The sequence below is a fragment of the Lissotriton helveticus genome, chromosome 2_2, assembly GCF_964261635.1.
Source record: "Lissotriton helveticus chromosome 2_2, aLisHel1.1, whole genome shotgun sequence".
Lineage (NCBI taxonomy): Eukaryota > Metazoa > Chordata > Amphibia > Caudata > Salamandridae > Lissotriton > Lissotriton helveticus.
This window is the reverse complement of record NC_136060.1, coordinates 29,717,140-29,735,847: the sequence shown is the minus strand read 5'-3', so window position 1 is coordinate 29,735,847 and position 18,708 is coordinate 29,717,140. Positions and strand designations below refer to the sequence as shown.

At 46.5% G+C, this 18,708-nt stretch overlaps 1 protein-coding gene across 1 annotated transcript in view; it reads right to left on the bottom strand.

Moving 5' to 3' along the window:
* Positions 1-18,708, bottom strand: part of PRIMPOL (primase and DNA directed polymerase) — a 390,575-nt gene that overhangs the window by 78,009 nt on the left and 293,858 nt on the right. The window contains exon 8 of the mRNA XM_078678013.1: positions 16,217-16,305. Within this exon, the coding sequence (XP_078534139.1) occupies positions 16,217-16,305 (89 nt within the window). The remainder of the gene's footprint in view (positions 1-16,216; positions 16,306-18,708) is intronic.

Genomic DNA, 18,708 nt, shown 5'->3' with positions numbered 1-18,708 from the left:
TTGCCATGAAGATTGCCATCAGTTCCAGAAGGTTGATGTGCATCTTCCTTTGCTGTACCGTCCATAGTCCCTGCACTGTGTAGTGGAGTACATGAGCTCCCCATCCATGGAGAGATGCGTCCGTTGTCAGAATTAGCTGTGGTACAGGCTCCTGGAACGGTCGGCCCCTGCAAAGGTTTTGTGGGTTCCACCAATGCAGAGAGTTGTATGCGCGACCGGTCACCAACACTAGGTCTTTTAATTGTCCTTGAGCCTGATTCCACTGACGTGCTAAGCACTCCTGAAGCGGACGCATGTGTAGTCTTGCGTGCGGGACTATGAAGATGCAGGAGGCCATCATGCCTATCAACTGCATGAACACTCGTGCTGGAAGCGAGTGTTGTGGTCTGAATTTTTGTATCAGCAATTGAATGCTGTTGATTCTCGCTGAATTCGGCTGTGCTTTGGCTGCCAGAGTGTCGATTGTAGCGCCCAAGTACTGCTGTACGTGGGCGGGCTGAAGGTGGGACTTTGGATAATTCAGTGAAAATCCCAGGCTGTGAAGTAGGTGAATGGTGTGGGACATGTGGGTGGCACATTGCTGGGCCGACTTTGCTTGGACAAGCCAGTCGTCCAGGTAAGGGTAGACGTGGACATTTTGTCTCCGCAGGTGTGCAGCCACTGTCGCTAGGCATTTGGTAAACACCCTGGGTGCTGTTGTGACTCCGAAGGGGAGAACTTTGAACTGATAACGTTGATTTTGAATGGTAAATCTAAGGTATTTTCTGTGTGACGAGTGTACCGGTATATGGAAATATGCATCCTTTACATCTAGTGTTGCGAGGAAATCTCCCTGACTGAGCAACGGTAGGACCTGCTGTAATGTGAGCATATTAAAGTGTTCCGAAAGGATGTACATGTTTAGGGGCCTGAGGTCTAATATGGGCCTGAGGGACCCGTCCTTTTTTGGGATCAAGAAGTACAGCGAGTACACCCCTGTACCTATTTGTTCCACAGGCACGAGCTCTATGGCTCCTTTTTGCAGCATGCTGACAACCTCCTGCTGCAATAATTGTATATGCTCTGCGGACATAGGAAGGTGTTTTGGGGGTATGTTGGGTGGAGTGGATGTTAACTCCAGACAATAACCGTGCTGGATAAGCTGTCTTACCCACCTGTCTGTGGTGATGGATTTCCAGACAGGCAGGAACCGTTGTAGTCTCCCCCGACCGGTGTTATGTGGTCGGGGGGCAGCGACAAGACGTCACTGTTTGTTGGTGGCGGAGGATCGGGAGTTGTTGTTTCCACGACCTCTGCCCTTGGTGCTGTTTCCACGATAGCCACCCCTATTGTTTTTGCCGTAGGTGGTTTGCGTGGCCCCTTTACTGTATTGTCCTGCTGGGACACCTGTCCTCTGGAAGCTCCTCTATTGTTGGAGCGACAAAAAGAACCACCCCTGAACTGCTGGGACTGAAGAGCTCCCATAGACTTTGCAGTCTCAGTGTCTTTTTTGATTTTTTCCAAGGTGGTGTCCACTTCTGGGCCAAATAAGTGATCAGGGTTAACTGGTTGATTGAGAATGGTGGTTTGTATTTCAGACTTGAAACCAGAGATTCTCAGCCAGGCGTGTCTACGTAACATAACGCTGGTGTTAATTGCCCTGGCCGCAGTGTCAGCTGCGTCCAGTGCACACTTAATGGACGCATTGGAAATAAGTTTTCCTTCCTGAATTAGCATTTCAGCTGCCTCTTTGTACTCATCTGGCAAGTGTTGTAACAGAGTTTCAAGTGTATCATAGTGAGCCCTGTCATATCTGGCTAGGAGCGCCTGTGTGTTGGAGATTCGCCAGACATTGGCCGCTTGAGCTGCCACCCTTTTCCCTGAGGCTTCTAGCACTTTTGAGTCCTTGTCAGGGGGAGGAGCATCACCCGTGGCTTGTGAATTCGCCCGTTTACGAGCACTGGAAACAACTATAGAGTCCAGTGGTAACTGTCCCTTGATATATGTAGGGTCGCCAGGTGCAGGTTTGTATTTCTTCTCAATCCTGAGGTTTATTACTCTGGCCCTTGTGGTGTCCTTAAAGATGTCTCCAGCGTGTCTCAGGACACCTTTTAGCATAGGCAGAATTTTGACAGTTCTCTCAGAAGTTGAGAAGGTGTTAAACAAGAAATCCTCCTCAATAGGGTCAGCATGGAGTTGGACATCGTGATTTTTTGCTGCCCTCTCAATAAGTGCGTTGAACGCAGCTGTGTCCTCTGTTGGTAATGTTTTAACACTATAGATATTGCTGTCAGTGTTAGGACGTGGTTCCCCTGGGTCAACAGCGTCAGCCCATCTACTACACCACCCAAATCGACCAAGCTTCTTGCAGCATGAAGAAACTGTTTGAAGTTGTCAACCACCTTGCCGAACCGTCTAATCCCCCTACTGAAACATCTCAAAACTTCTGCAATGCACTGGCCGATTTCTTTTCTGAAAAGGTCACATCCATATTTAAGGATTTCAATCTAAAGGTGAAAACTTCTCAGATACATGAGCCCCCGACAGCTTTTACTGAATTTACCAGGACGAACCCACACGACATTCTTAAACTAATTCAGTCAATTAAATCTGGATCCCCTCTTGATCCTTGTCATCCATCCATACTCATCAACATTCCGGATATTGTTTCCATACCACTGACAAATATTTGTAACAGCATGTTTTCCACAGGTTCTTACCCTACCATCTGGAAAAACACCATTATCAGGCCGCTTCTCAAGAAACCCTCCCTGGACCCTTTAATATCTTCCAGTTATCGTCCTATTGCCTCCCTGCCGTTTCCAGCCAAGATCTTTGAATCGGTCATGAACAAACAACTTTCTGACTATATTCAAACTAATGATCTGCTGGACGAAACTCAGTTTGGTTTCCGCCAAGGTCACGGAACTGAGACTGCCCTAATTAAGGCGACAGATGAAATTAGGGCCACAATGGACAAGGGTGGTCAGGCTGTCCTGATTTTGTTGGACCTGTCGGCGGCTTTCGACACGGTCGATCATGTAACTTTGATCGGCCGTGTCGAGGCCATTGGTATTAAACATAGAGCCAGGGACCTTATTACATCTTTCTTAACCGATCGCAGACAAGCAGTTAAGTTGGGCACTTTCACCTCACCCACTTTCAGCCTTCCCTGTGGAGTCCCTAAAAGGTTCCTCGCTAAGTCCGACCCTTTTCAATATCTATGTTTCGGACTTAGCGAGGGTAATAAAAGAATACAACATCAACCTGACAACGTACGCCGACGACACCCAGTTGGTGTTATCCATACATAAGGACGGACCCACTGTGGCAGCAAACTTCAAGAATGGTATGAGGGCTATTAGCAGTTGGATGGCCTCCAACTGCTTAAAACTCAATTCATCCAAGACGGAAGTTATGCTTTTTGGAAAGATTCAACCTTTGTGGTCTCCCTCATGGTGGCCTGAGGAACTGGGAACTCCACCACAACCTGCTAGCAAAGTCAGAAATCTGGGAGTGATATTTGACAACAAGCTCCTCTTTCATCATCATGCGAATGCGGTAGTTTCATCTTCCTTTAACATCCTAAGGAAAATAAAGAAAATACTACCGTACCTTCCCATAGCCACGGGAAAAACACTAATATCCACACTGGTGTTTTCGCGCACTGACTATTGCAACGCCCTCTTCCTCAATGCCCAAAAAAAGGTTATTTCTAAACTGCAATTAATACAAAATGCCTCTGCCAGAGTTCTTCTGGGGATTCCCAAATATAGCTCGGTTTCTAGACATCTAGACCAATTGCACTGGCTTCCAGTCAGAAGCCGCACGAAGTTTAAGACCCTCTGTATTGTCTATAAGGCAATAAAAGACACAGGACCTAAATTCTTGAGAAGCTCTTTTAAACCTTTGGCAACCCCTAGAATGTTGCGCTCTAACACAGCTCACATGCTTCAAATTCCTAGAACAAGGACAGTTAACTGGGGAGATAGGTGTTTCACCACAGCAGCAGCAAAACTGTGGAACTCCCTTCCCCTCAACATAAAGACCAGTCCATCTTTAATAGTTTTTAGAAAGCAGCTAAACACTTGGCTGTTTTCTCATCGACACGATACTTAGATCCTTTTACTATTGTCCCTTCGATTTAATCACTGGTTTATTTAGATTTAGCTTCAGCGCCGAGACACCTATGGGTAATTGTAGCGCTTTAAAAATTGCAAAAATAAATAAATAAATAAATTCATTGTGGTCTTCTGGATCAGAGTCTATAGGATAATTGTACTCCTCATTGTAAGCCTCCTCCACATCTGCATCTGAATGTGTGGGCGAAGTAAATTCTGGATCTTGGCCATATGGGTGCAGTGGTTCAGACAGAAGAGGTGACGTTGCTGAATCCCTCTTTTTCTTTAATGGAATCTTATAGGACTTCATTGGCTGTTCTGGGACGAATTTCCGCTTGTGAATGGAAAGTCTACCAGTTTCAGCGTCGATGAATTGCCTCGGCTGGTCTTCCTGGAGAGGCTGTCGATGCTTTGTGGCCACTTCAGTTGTTGTAGACTTTTTCCCCATGGACACCTTTTTTGCTGGGTCGACGCCCATAAGTGGGGCGAACGCCTTAGGTGGTACCGGTGGCGGCAGTATAAACATTATCGGCGCCGACGCCTTCGGAGTCGTGACGACCAATTTTGGGGGTGGAGCAGCCTTTGGTTCGACAACCAGGGCTTTATCCTTTATGCGCTGCAGCGAGTCTGACACTTGCTGCGAAAAAGAGGCGGATGGCCGTGTTAACTTGATGGGATCTTTAGAGCCACGCTCGATGTCCTTGCCGACTTTGGGTTTGTCGAGTTGACGCTTAGGATCAATAGCGTCCTGCGCCTTGGCTCCTTTAGCGGTATGTACGGTCTTCGGCGCCGACGTCTTTGGGTCGATGTCCATGACCTTTTTCTTCGGTGCCCCGGATTTCGGCTCGACCCTTTTGAGCAGCTTATCCGGCCCGATAGCACCCTTTGGCGGCGTTGAAGCCGACGGTTCAGAAGCCTTCGATCCGATCAAAGTTACTTGCACTTTCGGTTTCGATTTAGTTTCCGGTGCTTTCGGGTTTGTGGACACCGATGTTGTTGGTTTCGATTTTGGTCGATCAACAGACGGCTCTTTAGAAATGTCCGCAGCCGGGCCCTGAAGCGAGGCTGAAGAACTACGTGTTTGATCTTGGGCAAGGCCTTGAGGCGATCCCTCGACCTGAGCCTTATTGAGTGTCTCGTCGCAGGCCCCCGAACCAGCAGTCGGGCCGAGCTCGAGCTATCGTCTACGGCCCCATAGGGCTCATCGTCGTCTCCTACCTCGTCGACGACTTCGACGCAGGATCCAACTGGTTCTCCTGAACTTCCTGCTCGACCCCGTCGTCGTCTTCAGCGTCGAAGATGTTCACCGGGTCAGGCGTTGTGTGCTGGGCCTCCTTCCGCGCGTCGAAGGCGAAGTGTCTTCTTGGACCGGAACCGAGAACAGGCCATACAGCTGGCCTCATCGTGATCCGGAGACAGGCACTTGTTGCACACTGGATGGACGTCAATATGAGGGTACTTGGAGTTGCAGACTGGACATCTTTTGAATGGGCTCCGTTCCATTTTGATCGTCGACAAGGCCTACGGCGTCGACCGGGCCTTTGGAGATGAATAGCCACGCGGCTTTTCCCTGACGGTCGGCTCGAAAATCGAGCTGGAATGAGTACTCAGTACCGATCGCAAGACAATACCGACGATACCTATAGGCCTTTTGGCCAAAAGAAAGTTTTCTATCGATTCCGAACTTGAGTTAGCAAATATACATCCGAACCCAATGGCGGAAAAAAACAATCCGAGGATGGAGAGGATGCCCATGCGCACTGTAGTCTAGGGGAGGAGCCACCTATCTCGTGATACTTCGAAGACTCTTCCAGGACAACAATGTGCAATCATCCGGACCCAACACTAGGCGGCGATCTATGCACAGATATGAATTCAGCAGCCCACATGCCTCAAACACTGCCATACCATCTATCTGCGTTTATAAGGGTCAACCAGCACCATAAGAAACCCTGGCTACGTAGTTACAAGTGATCCATTACGCCCCCCCCCCCTCAATTGATTTTTGGACCCTCTTGAGAGCCCCTTTGGCCAAAATGGCTTACACTTCTTGCCGCAAAACAGGGAGATGGTCCTTTGTCAGTCACTGGGGAGACAGTGGAAGGTGCGGCAGAGAAAAGAGGAAGGTTGAAGCATTTCCCCTTCGGCAATCTGCAGGATCGCCCTGTCTGATTTTATCACTTGCAAACCCAGGAAGAATTTATGGATTGTGCCTCCCACTGGTTGGATTTCCTCCCTTAAAGGCACCCTAATGATGTTTAGCAAGGTGGGGCTGCAGTGGGAGCACGTGAGTGGGCGGCATCACGACCTCAGCCGCCAAACTGCCGGGTTCCTAGCTGAGAAGTGAGAGGCTGGCAGTAGGCGACAGTTCAGCCAAATCCTCAAAGGGAGCGGGAGGGTTGGTGCGGTGAGGTTAATAAGCCCAGAGAGCATGAAGTAGCTCTGCTCGCTTTAAATTGCTCTAAAGCAAAATCACCATTGTCCCCAAATAGGCGAGTTCCGTCAAATGGCATGTCCATAAGGAGGACTGAACAACGCTTGAGAACCCCGTTGATTCCAGCCACACATAGAGGTGAATGGCAACACTGATGCCAATGGTTCGCCTGATGGAATCATTGGTGTCCAAGCCACAATCAACGGTGAACTTGACTGCATAACAACCATCCTCGATAGCTATAGCAGGGACAGGTCGGAGATCTTTAGGGACAAAAGGTAGAACTTGAGCCACTGAGTCCTAAAGGATGCGGGTATAGTATCCCAGGAGGCAGCTGGCATTTACTGACCAGAGATCTAGGGTGGTGAAAAAAAACTCAAGCTTCCCAAATGCTTCCATCCTTTTAGACTCACTATTGAGGGAATTGTAGGAAAGTTGCTCAGGGTTAGACCTGCTCGTGGACACTTGCACCACTAAACCTTCTGGGGAACGGTGCAGAGAGAGTAAAGCAGGGTCACCCGGGGCAGGGTGTCGTTGTCTCGCAATTTGTTGACTGGAGGGATGGAGCAAAGTTAGACAAAACCCTCAATTAGGTATCAGTCAGTACCTCATTAAATGGTGATAGAGGCTCCAAAGATTTCTGCCCCTGCTGGAGAAATTCTGTCAACGCGTTAGTCTTGACCTCCAAGGTGGGGGACTGTCGCGGGGGGGGGGGGGCAGGTGGCAAGGGTGGTTGGGAGCTGGTAGTCGATGACTTCGGCCACCCTACGCATTGTCATAGAGTAGGAAGTATAGGATTCCTCTGTGGCTGGTCCAGGAGTGAGAGAAAGTAAATTTCAGAGGGTGGTATTGAAACCACTAGCCTCTTGAAAGTCATCATATCAATTGTTGTCTTGATAGGGCCAAGCAAATGTATCACCCGTGTAAATAATTGTTCAAGTCCTTGCCAAAAAGTGAGTGTAGGGTGTGTTGTCTCCTATGTGGAGGTGGCAATTCAAGTGGGGGAGCGAAGCCCCAAGTGTCGCCGGGCCCAACTCCGAGTCAGATAGTACTAAGGATATTTCCTCAACTGGTGTTGATGGAGTCGATACCGGTGTCGAAGTCCAAGGGACAGGTGTGGATAATACCGCTTCAGGTGGAGTCCAGACCTGAGCCAGAGGTGGTGTGACTAGCTGGGAGGGTCCGACTGACGGACAGGCAATCCTGCCAGTAGTACTCCAGATGGAAGCCTTCTTGGCTCCTTGCAGCCTGAAGACACACCAGAGTAGGCTGACAAGACTCTGAAGTGCCGTAGCATGGCTGCATGAAACTCTTCAATCTGTTGTGCAGTGGCAGATGGCCCCAAAACCCTGATATGGAACCAGTTGCAGGATCGACTTTGAATTCAGGCAACTCAGAGAGCGAGATTTTGAGCTACTGTACTGTTCATATGCCTGCACGTGTTAAGAGAGGGGCCGAGTTCGCTTCGATTTCTTATGTTTCCTTTTGGGCTAAGCAGGTGATTTGGATTTCAATGAAGACCGGCCTCAGGAGTGGTGTCAGTGACTCCTTGGACAGCAATGGGACAGGGACCAAACCTTCGATTTAGCTCGGTTCAGCGAGCAGTCTTCTTAAGCTTGGCGCAGTAAAGTTTCACTTCTTGGTCCTAATTGGCATTCGCACACATTTGTTTGCAACAGTTCCTACAGGGCTTAAAACATGTCATTTTAAGGGGTGGCATCACTTGCACACTGTAGAAAGACAAAGTGAGAGGGCTCCAAATTCTCACCTGGTGGCACAGACGGAGAGGAACTACAAAGGCTCCGCACATCATTTTGGGAGCGGAACATCGTCAGTGAGGAGATGCATTGCATCACCTACCAGCACACAAAGATACTGCTGAAAAGTTTCCAGATCCAGTCTGATGCCTGGAGAATATTCAAAAGGTGAAGAATCTGAGGCTAGACGTTTCTATTTGAAAGCACAAGTAACACCCCTGCGGGAATGCTTAGTGAGAGATGTTGGGTTACAGTTAACCTGGACTTCCTTACTCAGAGATGGTGCAATGAAGCAAATCCTTGCACCAGTGGCTTTGGAATCCAAACCATGTAGAAGGAGGCTATAGGACACGAACAATCAGAAATACTGTACAAACTGTAGATCCCCCTGAGAGATTTGTTAAAAAAAGGTATATTCCAAACGTAGAAATGTGGTTATAGAGTCATAGGACATGGACATTTTCATTTTTAGGATGGATGCCAGTACCACAAGATTGGTGGCTACCCTTATCAAAGTAGTTTGAGTACAAGAAAGAACTGTGGCTTTTGCTTCCTAGGCATTGCAAAGAGATGAAAATAACTATTCTGTAGGAGAAAGGGAGAAGTGTGGAAATGCTGGGTGGTGGGAACTGTGTTGATCCCTGCAGATTCCTGATCTTTCCCTTACATACATGTGAGAAAAATGTATGATTGTAGCCAAAAATTGAGGTTTACAGGGTATTCTGGTTAAGAAAACATTGTGGGGTCCACACAAGTTACACCCCCATGGACTGAATGGGGTGTCTAATTCTTTAAAATGTCTAGGTTTAGTTGGTTTCAAGGTGTAGTAGCTGATCCTGGTGAAAATATGGCATCTACAGTCACATCCTCACAAAAATCAGTCAATTTGCAAGCCAAAAATGTTGATGCCTCAACATTGCATTTTTGACCTTTCCTGTTACAAGTGGTAGGCACAGTAACACAAATTAGGTACTTTTTTTTTAATTCGGTGAAGTGTGGGAATACATAGTAATGGAACATTTGTTAGTTTCAATTTAATCTTTTCAGTTTCTGGATTCTAGATTAGAGATAACTTCCATGGCAAGGGGAGCTTAACTTGTTTATTTCGATAAAGAAAATAAATCCTGTTTTGGTATTTTCTTTTTGAAAATAAAAAAAGAATACAATTTGGTGCAGGACTGCATCATGCTGACGCAGCCCTGCACCAACTAGCGAGATACATTGACATGAACCGCAGTGAAGTGTGGTTCCTGCCAATGCTTTCTAAATGACCGCCTGATTGGCGCTTGTACGAAAGTGTCCTTTCTGGCATTGTTACTGCCACTATTTCCCCTAGTAACGATGCTTTTAGACTGAAGGTGCACTGGGTACCTGCTAACCAGGCTGCCAGTGCGCTTTCCCTTAAAACAAGGTAAATGTCTAATTGTAACCCAATTGGCAAGGGCTTTAGTACCCCTGCAAGTCCCTAGTAAATGGTACCTTTGGTACCCAGGGCATGGGTTCTAAAAGCGGTCCCTATGGGCTGCAGCATGTATCATCCCACCTAAAGTGACATACACAAAAACTACATCCGGACCGCCATTTTAAAATCATGACATGGCAAACTCCCTATGTGCCATGCCAAGATACACTGCATATACTTTAAGTAAGTCACTCCTACAGCAGGCCTTAAAGAGCTACGGCAGGGTGCATTATATTATATGCGAGGGCATATCGGTATGAGCAGATAGGTCACTGTGATGTCAAGTAGCATTACTAGATCTTGCAAGTGATCACACAGCCATGTTAAGGACGTGTACTGGAAACTGGTCATTACGATTTACCCAGATACATGATGGCTGCATTGAAACCAATGGTGTTTGGTATCAAGCACCTTGTCTTAATAATTCCGTACTGAGGCCAGTGTAAGATTTATTATGACATGCACTCAGAGGTCACTTTCGAGGTGCCACCTGGAAACCTACTAGTCCTCTAGTGTCCTGGCTGACTGGTATCGTCCAGCCTGCCACCACAGACACATTTCTGACCCCTTGTTGGTGAGAGCCTGCACTCTCAGAGGCCAGAAACAATGCATGCGCCAAGGGGAGGCCTTCTTACCTCCTCCGGCAGGCTGCCTAGTAAATTAGCTTTTCAAGGCCAGGGGCGTCAAAGCCTCTGTCACCTCAGATGTGCGACAACTGCTTTCCCTCAGACCTGGGGAACGCCACCCCCTGCCCTGTGGCCAATTTGGCACCAGAGTAGGCAGGAAATTAGTTAGTCAGAAGGCATGTCACACTTTCAGGCTAGGCACACCCCTAAGTGTGCCGCCTGGAGTGGACAGCAAAAGAAGGGTTTCACCATTCTGAATTTGTTGAAACTAGGAACTCTGCATCAGATTTATGCCCAAATTCTCCCAGGCAGTGTAGTCAGCTAGGCTACTACCCTACACTCCCTTAAACGCCTCCAAATTCAGTATTTAGGGGTCCCCCTGACACAAGAAACTCAGATTAGTCTACTAGGAACTGAAGAAAGGACAAAGAAGAACCAAAGTCTTGACAACAAAGGTCCTGCACCAAAATTGGCACCAAACCAACACTGGCTACTTGAACCATGACGATCATGAAGACTGACACGTCGAGAAGATGAACAACCTCCCCAAACCCTTGAAGGACTGTTCTTACCTTCAACAACCAAGCAGCATCTTCCTTGGGGTGGAGGAGCCATCCCCCTGAATCTGCTAGGTCTGACTACACCGACCCAGTACTTTGTCTTGCTGGCCTTAGGGCCCACCGAGGCAGCAACTCGCCAGGAAGAGGTTGTTGTGAGTTCAGGAGGCCAGCCCTATTGCTCTCGCCAAGTTTCCAGCCGCTGACCCCTCCCGGACCGAGGCAGCAACTCGCCAGGAAGAGGTTGTTGTGAGTTCAGGAGGCCAGCCCTATTGCTCTCGCCAAGTTTCCAGCCGCTGACCCCTCCCGGAGCCTCTCTGCACCAATATCCTGGCTAACGGATCCCTTGCAATTACCACAGCTTGGTGTGTGTCCAGTCCGAACACCACTGAAGCCAAAACCGACCTGCTGTCAAGGGACTTTAGGATATACAAGGTCTTCATTCAGAGTGGCCAGCTGTCCTGTTTCCTCTCCTTCTCCAGATCCTCAATGCAAAGTGTGAGGCTCGAACTACAGCGACGCGGTTGACACAACACCTCTGCAATCGAGCCCCCGAGTGTGGGCTCACGTGAGCCAACTGAGTCCCTGGCTCCAGAGACCCTCAAGAGCTGAGGTCCCATTTGGGTTCTGCCACACTTGTCCCCACTTGCAGACTTTCTTTTGCAGGTATTTCTTCATAGACTTTACCGTTTAGTGCTCAAGGCTACCAACACGGCCAGCTCCTCTGCACCCGGACACACCAGGGCAGGTATACCCAAACTGCTGGTGGGCTCTTGGACTCTGGCCCTAAACACCTTAATTCCTATCAGGCATTCTCCCAAAACATTTGCAAGTGTACCCATGCAGTGAATGTTTCTTCTATAGGATAACATTACTGTGTTCGAGGCTCATGCCTCAAAAACCTTATTTGACTGTATTTTTCTAATACTACAAAAATTTACAACTCCGAAAGTACTTGCCCGATTCCGAGGATCTTGATTTCTAGGATTTTATAAAAAGCTGTGCTAATTTTATAAACTGGTCTTGAGCTTCTTCTTGACTGTGTGTCTCATTTATTGACTCTGTGTATTCAACACATGCTTAACACTACCCTCTTATAATCCCAAACTGCTCGTCCACACTACCATAAATTGAGCACTTGGGATTATTAATTTTATACAAATAAACCAATGAGTCGACTGTATTTTTTTACATGGTGTATGTACCCTTACATTGGCACTACCAGAAAAAAAGCCAGCCTCCTACATCAGTCATTTATACATTTTGTGGGCGGTCCCTCTGTTGTAGTGACAGAGTAATTTACTCCATCCATATGTCTGAACGGCGGGTGGGCTGTCCGTCAATATGTATATAGGCCCTTAGTTTCTTTAGGGAAACCATGAGTAATCTTCATGAATGCAAGTAGATAGAAACCACAAATAACAGGAAAAAAATTGAGTGCCACTTAAAAATATAACAGCTGGAGTAATTTTAGTTTATACAATTTTGCTTGGTACCAAAAGCTGTGAAAACAGCGGTCTTAGAACAGCAAACCTTTTGTTGATGCAATAAAAATTGAAAAAAGATACCCTTTTTGTGCACAGCACTTTTCCCCACTTTCCTAAAAACAAACCAACATTTTAGCTATTTTCTTGGTTCCCTCTGTTGGTTCTACAAACCCTGGGTACCCTTAGAATCCTCAACATGTTGAAAAAAAAGATTTCTGAATGGATATTTTTTGTGGGACAAAGGTATGAATACTTAAGTACACATTGCCCCAAACATCAAAAAAGGGCTTAGCACTGGGGAGGGAAAAACCTCAGCAGATAAAGGGTTAAGCATTAGCAAAATGTTGCACAAGTTCTTCTGTTTAGCTGTGCCCCTTTCAACCAGAGGAATCTCACCCAGATTTAACGAAGCTGAGGCACCCCAAACAAAAAACAAATAATCCCGATAGCCTAGTCTTCTGCTTGGACTCCCCTTTACCTTGAAAGCTGCACAGCTTGCCAACCAAGTAAGACAACTCCTCCTCGCTAAGTCAGCAGATGTCTTGTCATCGAAGATACATTGACATCTCAACAAAAAAAAAAATGAGAAGCTCAAAACCACAGCTCTCAAGGGCTGGCTCTAAGAGCTTCACTATCATCTACCCAATACTGTCAGTGGCAGAAACTAAAGAAAAAGAAAGAAAACGATATCAAGTGAAGAGACCACGAAAGCAGTCCTCCTTTTCTTGTCACGCAACCTAGAGGCATGGATGCGTGGGAGATAAATCTCTTTGTGAGAAAGACTTCCAGGGGGGGTGCAGAACAGATATTGCCGTCTCCCAAATTACATTAACCCCTTGGCCGCGGCGGTAATTCCGCCGCGGCGCTGGGGGGGAGGAGGGTCTGCAAGGCGCCGCCATGCTCGTGACGGAACCACTCCATCACGAGCCACGGGCGCGCTGTGCTTGTGACGGAGTGGTTCCATCACGGCCCCACCCGCTCAGTAGAACGCCCGCACTAAATTCCTGCGGCGTGGGCGGGGCGGCCACGCCGTGACGGAACCACTCCGCCACCAGCACAGGGCATCCGTGGCTCGTGACGGAGTGGATCCGTCACGAGCACGAAGAGGTTAAGCGATACTTCACCATTAATATCTTCTACAATTAAACCAAAATTGGTCAGTCTAATGACAGGAATTTCCTTGCATTTGGGGAGATCTATAAGCACCTCAAAAATTAAAAATCGTCCGTAAACCAAAACCTTAACTTCTCACAAACCATTGGCACCACCTCACCACAGACTAACACAACACCCACTCAACACTGTGACTTCCCGTCCTATGTTCAGGATAAATTCTTGCGGCTTCAGCACCATTGTGGATTATGATCAGCTTAATGTTCCTTGGTCATTTGTAAAGATTAAACTCATTATTACTCCCTCAGCCATGAAATGCTTACAGTTGGCATGCCGAGTAAGAATTTAGTAGAAGGGAGCATACTACCAAACCCTGTCATATAAAAAAAAAAATCAAAGAACAAAACTCCTTCTTGCTGGACTTTGAAGGTCCTCTACTTCACAAAGATCACCTGGTGCATCTGCTACTTTGAGGGCTAAACACCTGAGTTGTGATTTCAACATTCTTGACACTTAGTAAAACTTCAAAGATGGTGTCAAGGTATCACATGCATTGCACTTGTCGATTCTCAAGAACACACTCCATGCACAAATGTTTTTTAGAAAAACCTTCCGAGGCCCTATCTATGGTAATATCATTGTCAAAGAAAGTGACTGAGATACCAAGCTATTAATTCGTTTATTATTTTAGCATGTTCTGTGAGTAGGTAAGGAGGCTTTTAGTAAGCCTGCAACACTTTTGAAAATGCAGGTGATATGCGACTTTTACTTGAGAAGCACATATTGTCCACATCGGTTTCCACCAATTAGCCTCCAACCGCCAGTGTGAGGTTTTAGCGCAGCACTTTGTGAATAAAGTTGAGCAGATTTATCGTGGCCTCTCTAAGGCGACCATTCCTATTGAGAAAGTGGTGCTTGGATGGGGGGACATCATGGAGGGCAATTGTTTATCATCTTTTTCTTTGCTGACGCCCCTGGAATTTGAGGTCCTGAGCCATAAAATCAAGTCAGGCTCCCCAGCTGACCCCATGTCATCTGCCCACTTTCGCCAGTTCCATTCATCGATTGCTCCTATGGGCCTAGAATTGGCCAATTTGTCTTTGAGGTTAGCCTCTGTTCCCAGGGCGTGGAAGCACGCTAAAGTCATTCCTTTGATAAAAAAACCTTCCCTTGATTCGGAAGATCCTGGCAATTATCGGCCTATTTCCCAGCTGACTTTTTTGGCTAAGCTGGTGGAAGCGCATGTGAACTCCATTCTATCCAAATTTATTGAAAAGCATAACATCTTCGAATCATCTCAGCATGGTTTTCGCCCACGCCATAGCACCGAACCAGTGCTACTGGCAGTAACGGAATCCATCCGGAGTAGGTTGGATGTGGGAGACTCTGCGGCTTTGGTCCTGCCGGACCTAAGTGCCGCTTTTCATACGGTGTCTCATGTGATACTTCTCAAACGCCTCCAGGAAGTTGGGATTAGGGATGGGGCCTTGGATTGGATTCGGTCCTTTTTAGAGGAGCGGTCCTTCCAGGTCTCAGTACCACCTTTCCATTCCAAGGAATATGCCCTGTGCCAGGGGGTACCGCAGGGTTTTATCTTAAGCCTGTTTTTGTTCAACCTCTATGTGGGACCCTTGGTGGAAGTGGTAAAAGGCAGGGGGCTGTCCTTGGTGTCGTATGCCGACGACACCCAGTTGGTAATTGCCTTTTCTAAAAACTTTTGTGCCAACTCGGAGAAGTTTAAGGAGGATCTGTTGGCCATCTCAGATTAGATGATGGCAAACTGTTTACAGTTAAATGCCAGTAAATCCGAGATTTTACTGTTTGGAAAGGATCGGGAGCTATGGTCTGAGCAGTGGTGGCCGGACCACCTCAAACACACCCCGTTACCCAAGGAGGCTGTGAAGAACCTGGGCTGGTGGTTCGACAGCGGATTGACATTTGAGAAGCAGTCAAAAGCTGTTGCCGCTGTCTGTTTTGGGCTCTTGCAAGGGCTGAGACCCTTGCTTGTTTTTTTCCCTCCTATAGTTCGTCAGACTATTGTGCAGGCGTACATTCTCTCCAGGCTTGATTATGGTAACTCTCTATACCTAGGCGCTATTAACAAAGCCAGCATTACATGCCTATAGAGGGTACAGAACGTGGCGGCACGTCTTCTGGTGGCCTTACCTAGATCTTGCTCGGTGGCGCATGTGCTCCCCAAGCTTCATTGGCTGCCCATCGAAAAGCGCATTCAGTTTAAGGTGCTGTGCATTTCACATAAGATTTTGATGCACCTTGCCCCTTCTGGGCTATCCTGCCTTTTGATGCCGCATGTGCCTGGGGATGCATTGAGATCTGCCGACCTTGCGCTTGTTTGTGTTCCTCGAGTCCGGAGAGCGAGGGCAGGGGACCACTCTTTTCACCTCTTAGCGGTAAAACTCTGGAACTCTCTCCGAGCTCACATTAGAGATATTCCTAATCTCTTGGTGTTTCGTAAAGCCATAAAAATCTGGTTGTTCCCAATATTCGATGTTTAATCACTAGGTTTGGTCTCTCCTGCTTCTGTTTTTGGTTTCTGGTTGCGCTGGGACACCTCGTTGCTGAGGCAGCCATGCGCATTACAAATCTTAAATAACAATAATAATAATGATAATACCTGGTAACAAATAATAAAAATGTTTTCCTTTTGTAGAGAAAGTACCTGGAGTGCTAGACCGCGGGACATCAGAGCATTTTGTCTTTTTATTTTCTGGGAATTCACAGGTTAAAATCCTTAAAGTATCTGAGAATCTGCAAAGAGAGAATAATTCCATGACAATATGTTGAATGTTATCTAGACAAATGTATTTATTCAGATAAATTAACAGTGTTTTAGGTTACATGCTATAATTTCTCTAGGAAATGGCACACACAAAACATTTACTTCAGAGTTCCAGGTACTGAATAAATTAAACTCACCCATTGAACAATCTGCCACGAACTACACTTAAGAGGTCATTTGTCCTTGAAATCTCACAAGTGAAGGGCATTTACTTCATAATCTCATTAACTCTTTCTCCTTACATATGCAGCCTGTTTGCTACTGTTAACAAGCTCCTATCTCCACCCATCCAGGATCCTGCTCAATCTCCCTTTGGGCAAAACCGTGCCAACGGCCACCTTGTCCTACTGTCTGCCAGTCCTATTTCAATTCTTCTTTCTCATGTTGTCACCTTATCTCCCTGCAACCACAATCAATTTTTCTTCAGTAAATCCCGAAATGGTACCTAGAAATTAATGAAGTAACTAGTTTCCTCCCTAGTTTGGGTGTGAGATACCATCCATATAGTTACTCCACTGCCCACCACAAACGTAAGCGAAATATACCTGTCCACCTTATTGAGTGTACTAGCTGTCAATGTGACCACAAATGTATACATCAGAAGAGCAACCAGCATCTTCATCTTTGTTGCGGCATGACCTTACCGATCATCAGAAGGTGAGGAAACGCTAACAATATCACTTTTAACAACTAGGTTTCCTGCAGGGCCACTCCTTATCTCGCCAAAGAAAATTGTATATTCTCAACCTTTTATTAGGGGAATTCAGTAGATTGACATTTAGTAACAAGACCTTGAAGCCACAGATATAAGGAAGAATCTACCACATTTCTAGTTCATTCACCAAAGCCTACCCAAAATATTTCACCATAGCAGACCAGATTCACCTCCCAACCCCGATTGAAAAAATATAACATAGCATTAAGGTCTGTGAGCCGACAGGCCCAGACTAGAAGCATAATCACACCTCTGCAGGAAGAAAAAAAAATGCAGACCAATTTTATGTTAAACCCCTGCCTCAGGGACCTGCCATCCTGCCTCTCCATTGCCACCACTATGATAGAGGTCCCACACAAGGACAACAGCCCTCTCTGTGAAAGTCCATCAATACCAGAGATTATCTTTGGGAAAAAGGCCTCTTCTAGAATACATATGATGTCCATCATCAATTGGAACTGAGCAAAAGTAGATGCCACTTTTGCCTTAAATGGCGACTCCTACGTATGTTCTTTTTTACGATGTATGAAGATGATGATATGTGGCTTATTAAGCACTCGAATGCCGAGGCGTCTTGGCGCTGTAGTGTGTATGCAGGAACTGAGACACGCTGGATCTACTCGGGTGTAGGATTAGCTAATGGTAAAAACAATAACTGTCATGCATAACGAAAGGAGATACATTAGTAAACTTGGAGAATGTTGTAATATGAAGGGAGAAGTCACAATATAGATTTGAGACAAACAGTGATTGGTATTTATTTATTAATAAAGTTTTATATAGCGCGAACAAGATCCCCAAGGATATCAGAGCGCTTTACAAAAATGATGGAAGGAAGGACATAAGAGCAATGACGACATAAGAGATGATGGTTAGTTGTGAGGAGATAACAGAGACCATTTAAAAAAAAAAAAGAAGTCTCCCACAAAAATATTTTTAACGTGCTATGACTGCAATTAACGATTTTGTATTTTACAATGCAAACTACGTACTTATTCGTGTCGGAAAATCTCCAGTCACAGAACACCATGCCTAATGACAGCTAATTAGGCAGTTCACTATTTGAGACCCTTTTATGGGTATAAAGCAAGACATTCATGGTACCGCAGACCAACATCCCTGAGTGTGCATTCCCAAACGAGAAACTTTCTTTCCTTTTCTACAGTCTAGGGTGCTTGTTTTTATTTACAAACTGTATCTTGGACCACATTTGGGAGAGCAAGTAGTGATCCATTCGACCACTGCTTGCTCCCTATGAGGGCACTTGATACGATCCCCAAAGCATGTAATGAGGACAACTTCCCCTTTGCGAATGGTTTACCACATCATTTGAGGAATAACATTCAATGGTACTGATATGTCTCTGCGATTTGCAATTAGGAGGACTTCTTTTATGTCTCTTCATAATCACCAATCAGAAAAAGTCAATAACCCAGTTTTGCGACACGGAAAGGCATCACTGTGAGATAGTGAAAAGCCATTTTACAGTTACAAACACCGTTCCCTCTAGGGCGCGCGCACCGCTCCTGACCTCAGCGCGCACCACCTCGCGTGGAGCGCGCACACAATCAGGATGTCGCGCCACCGGCCGCTTTGAAAGAAGCAAGCGGCGCGAATGCCGAGGAGCGGTCATGAGGAGTGCAGGTAAGGAGGCGGG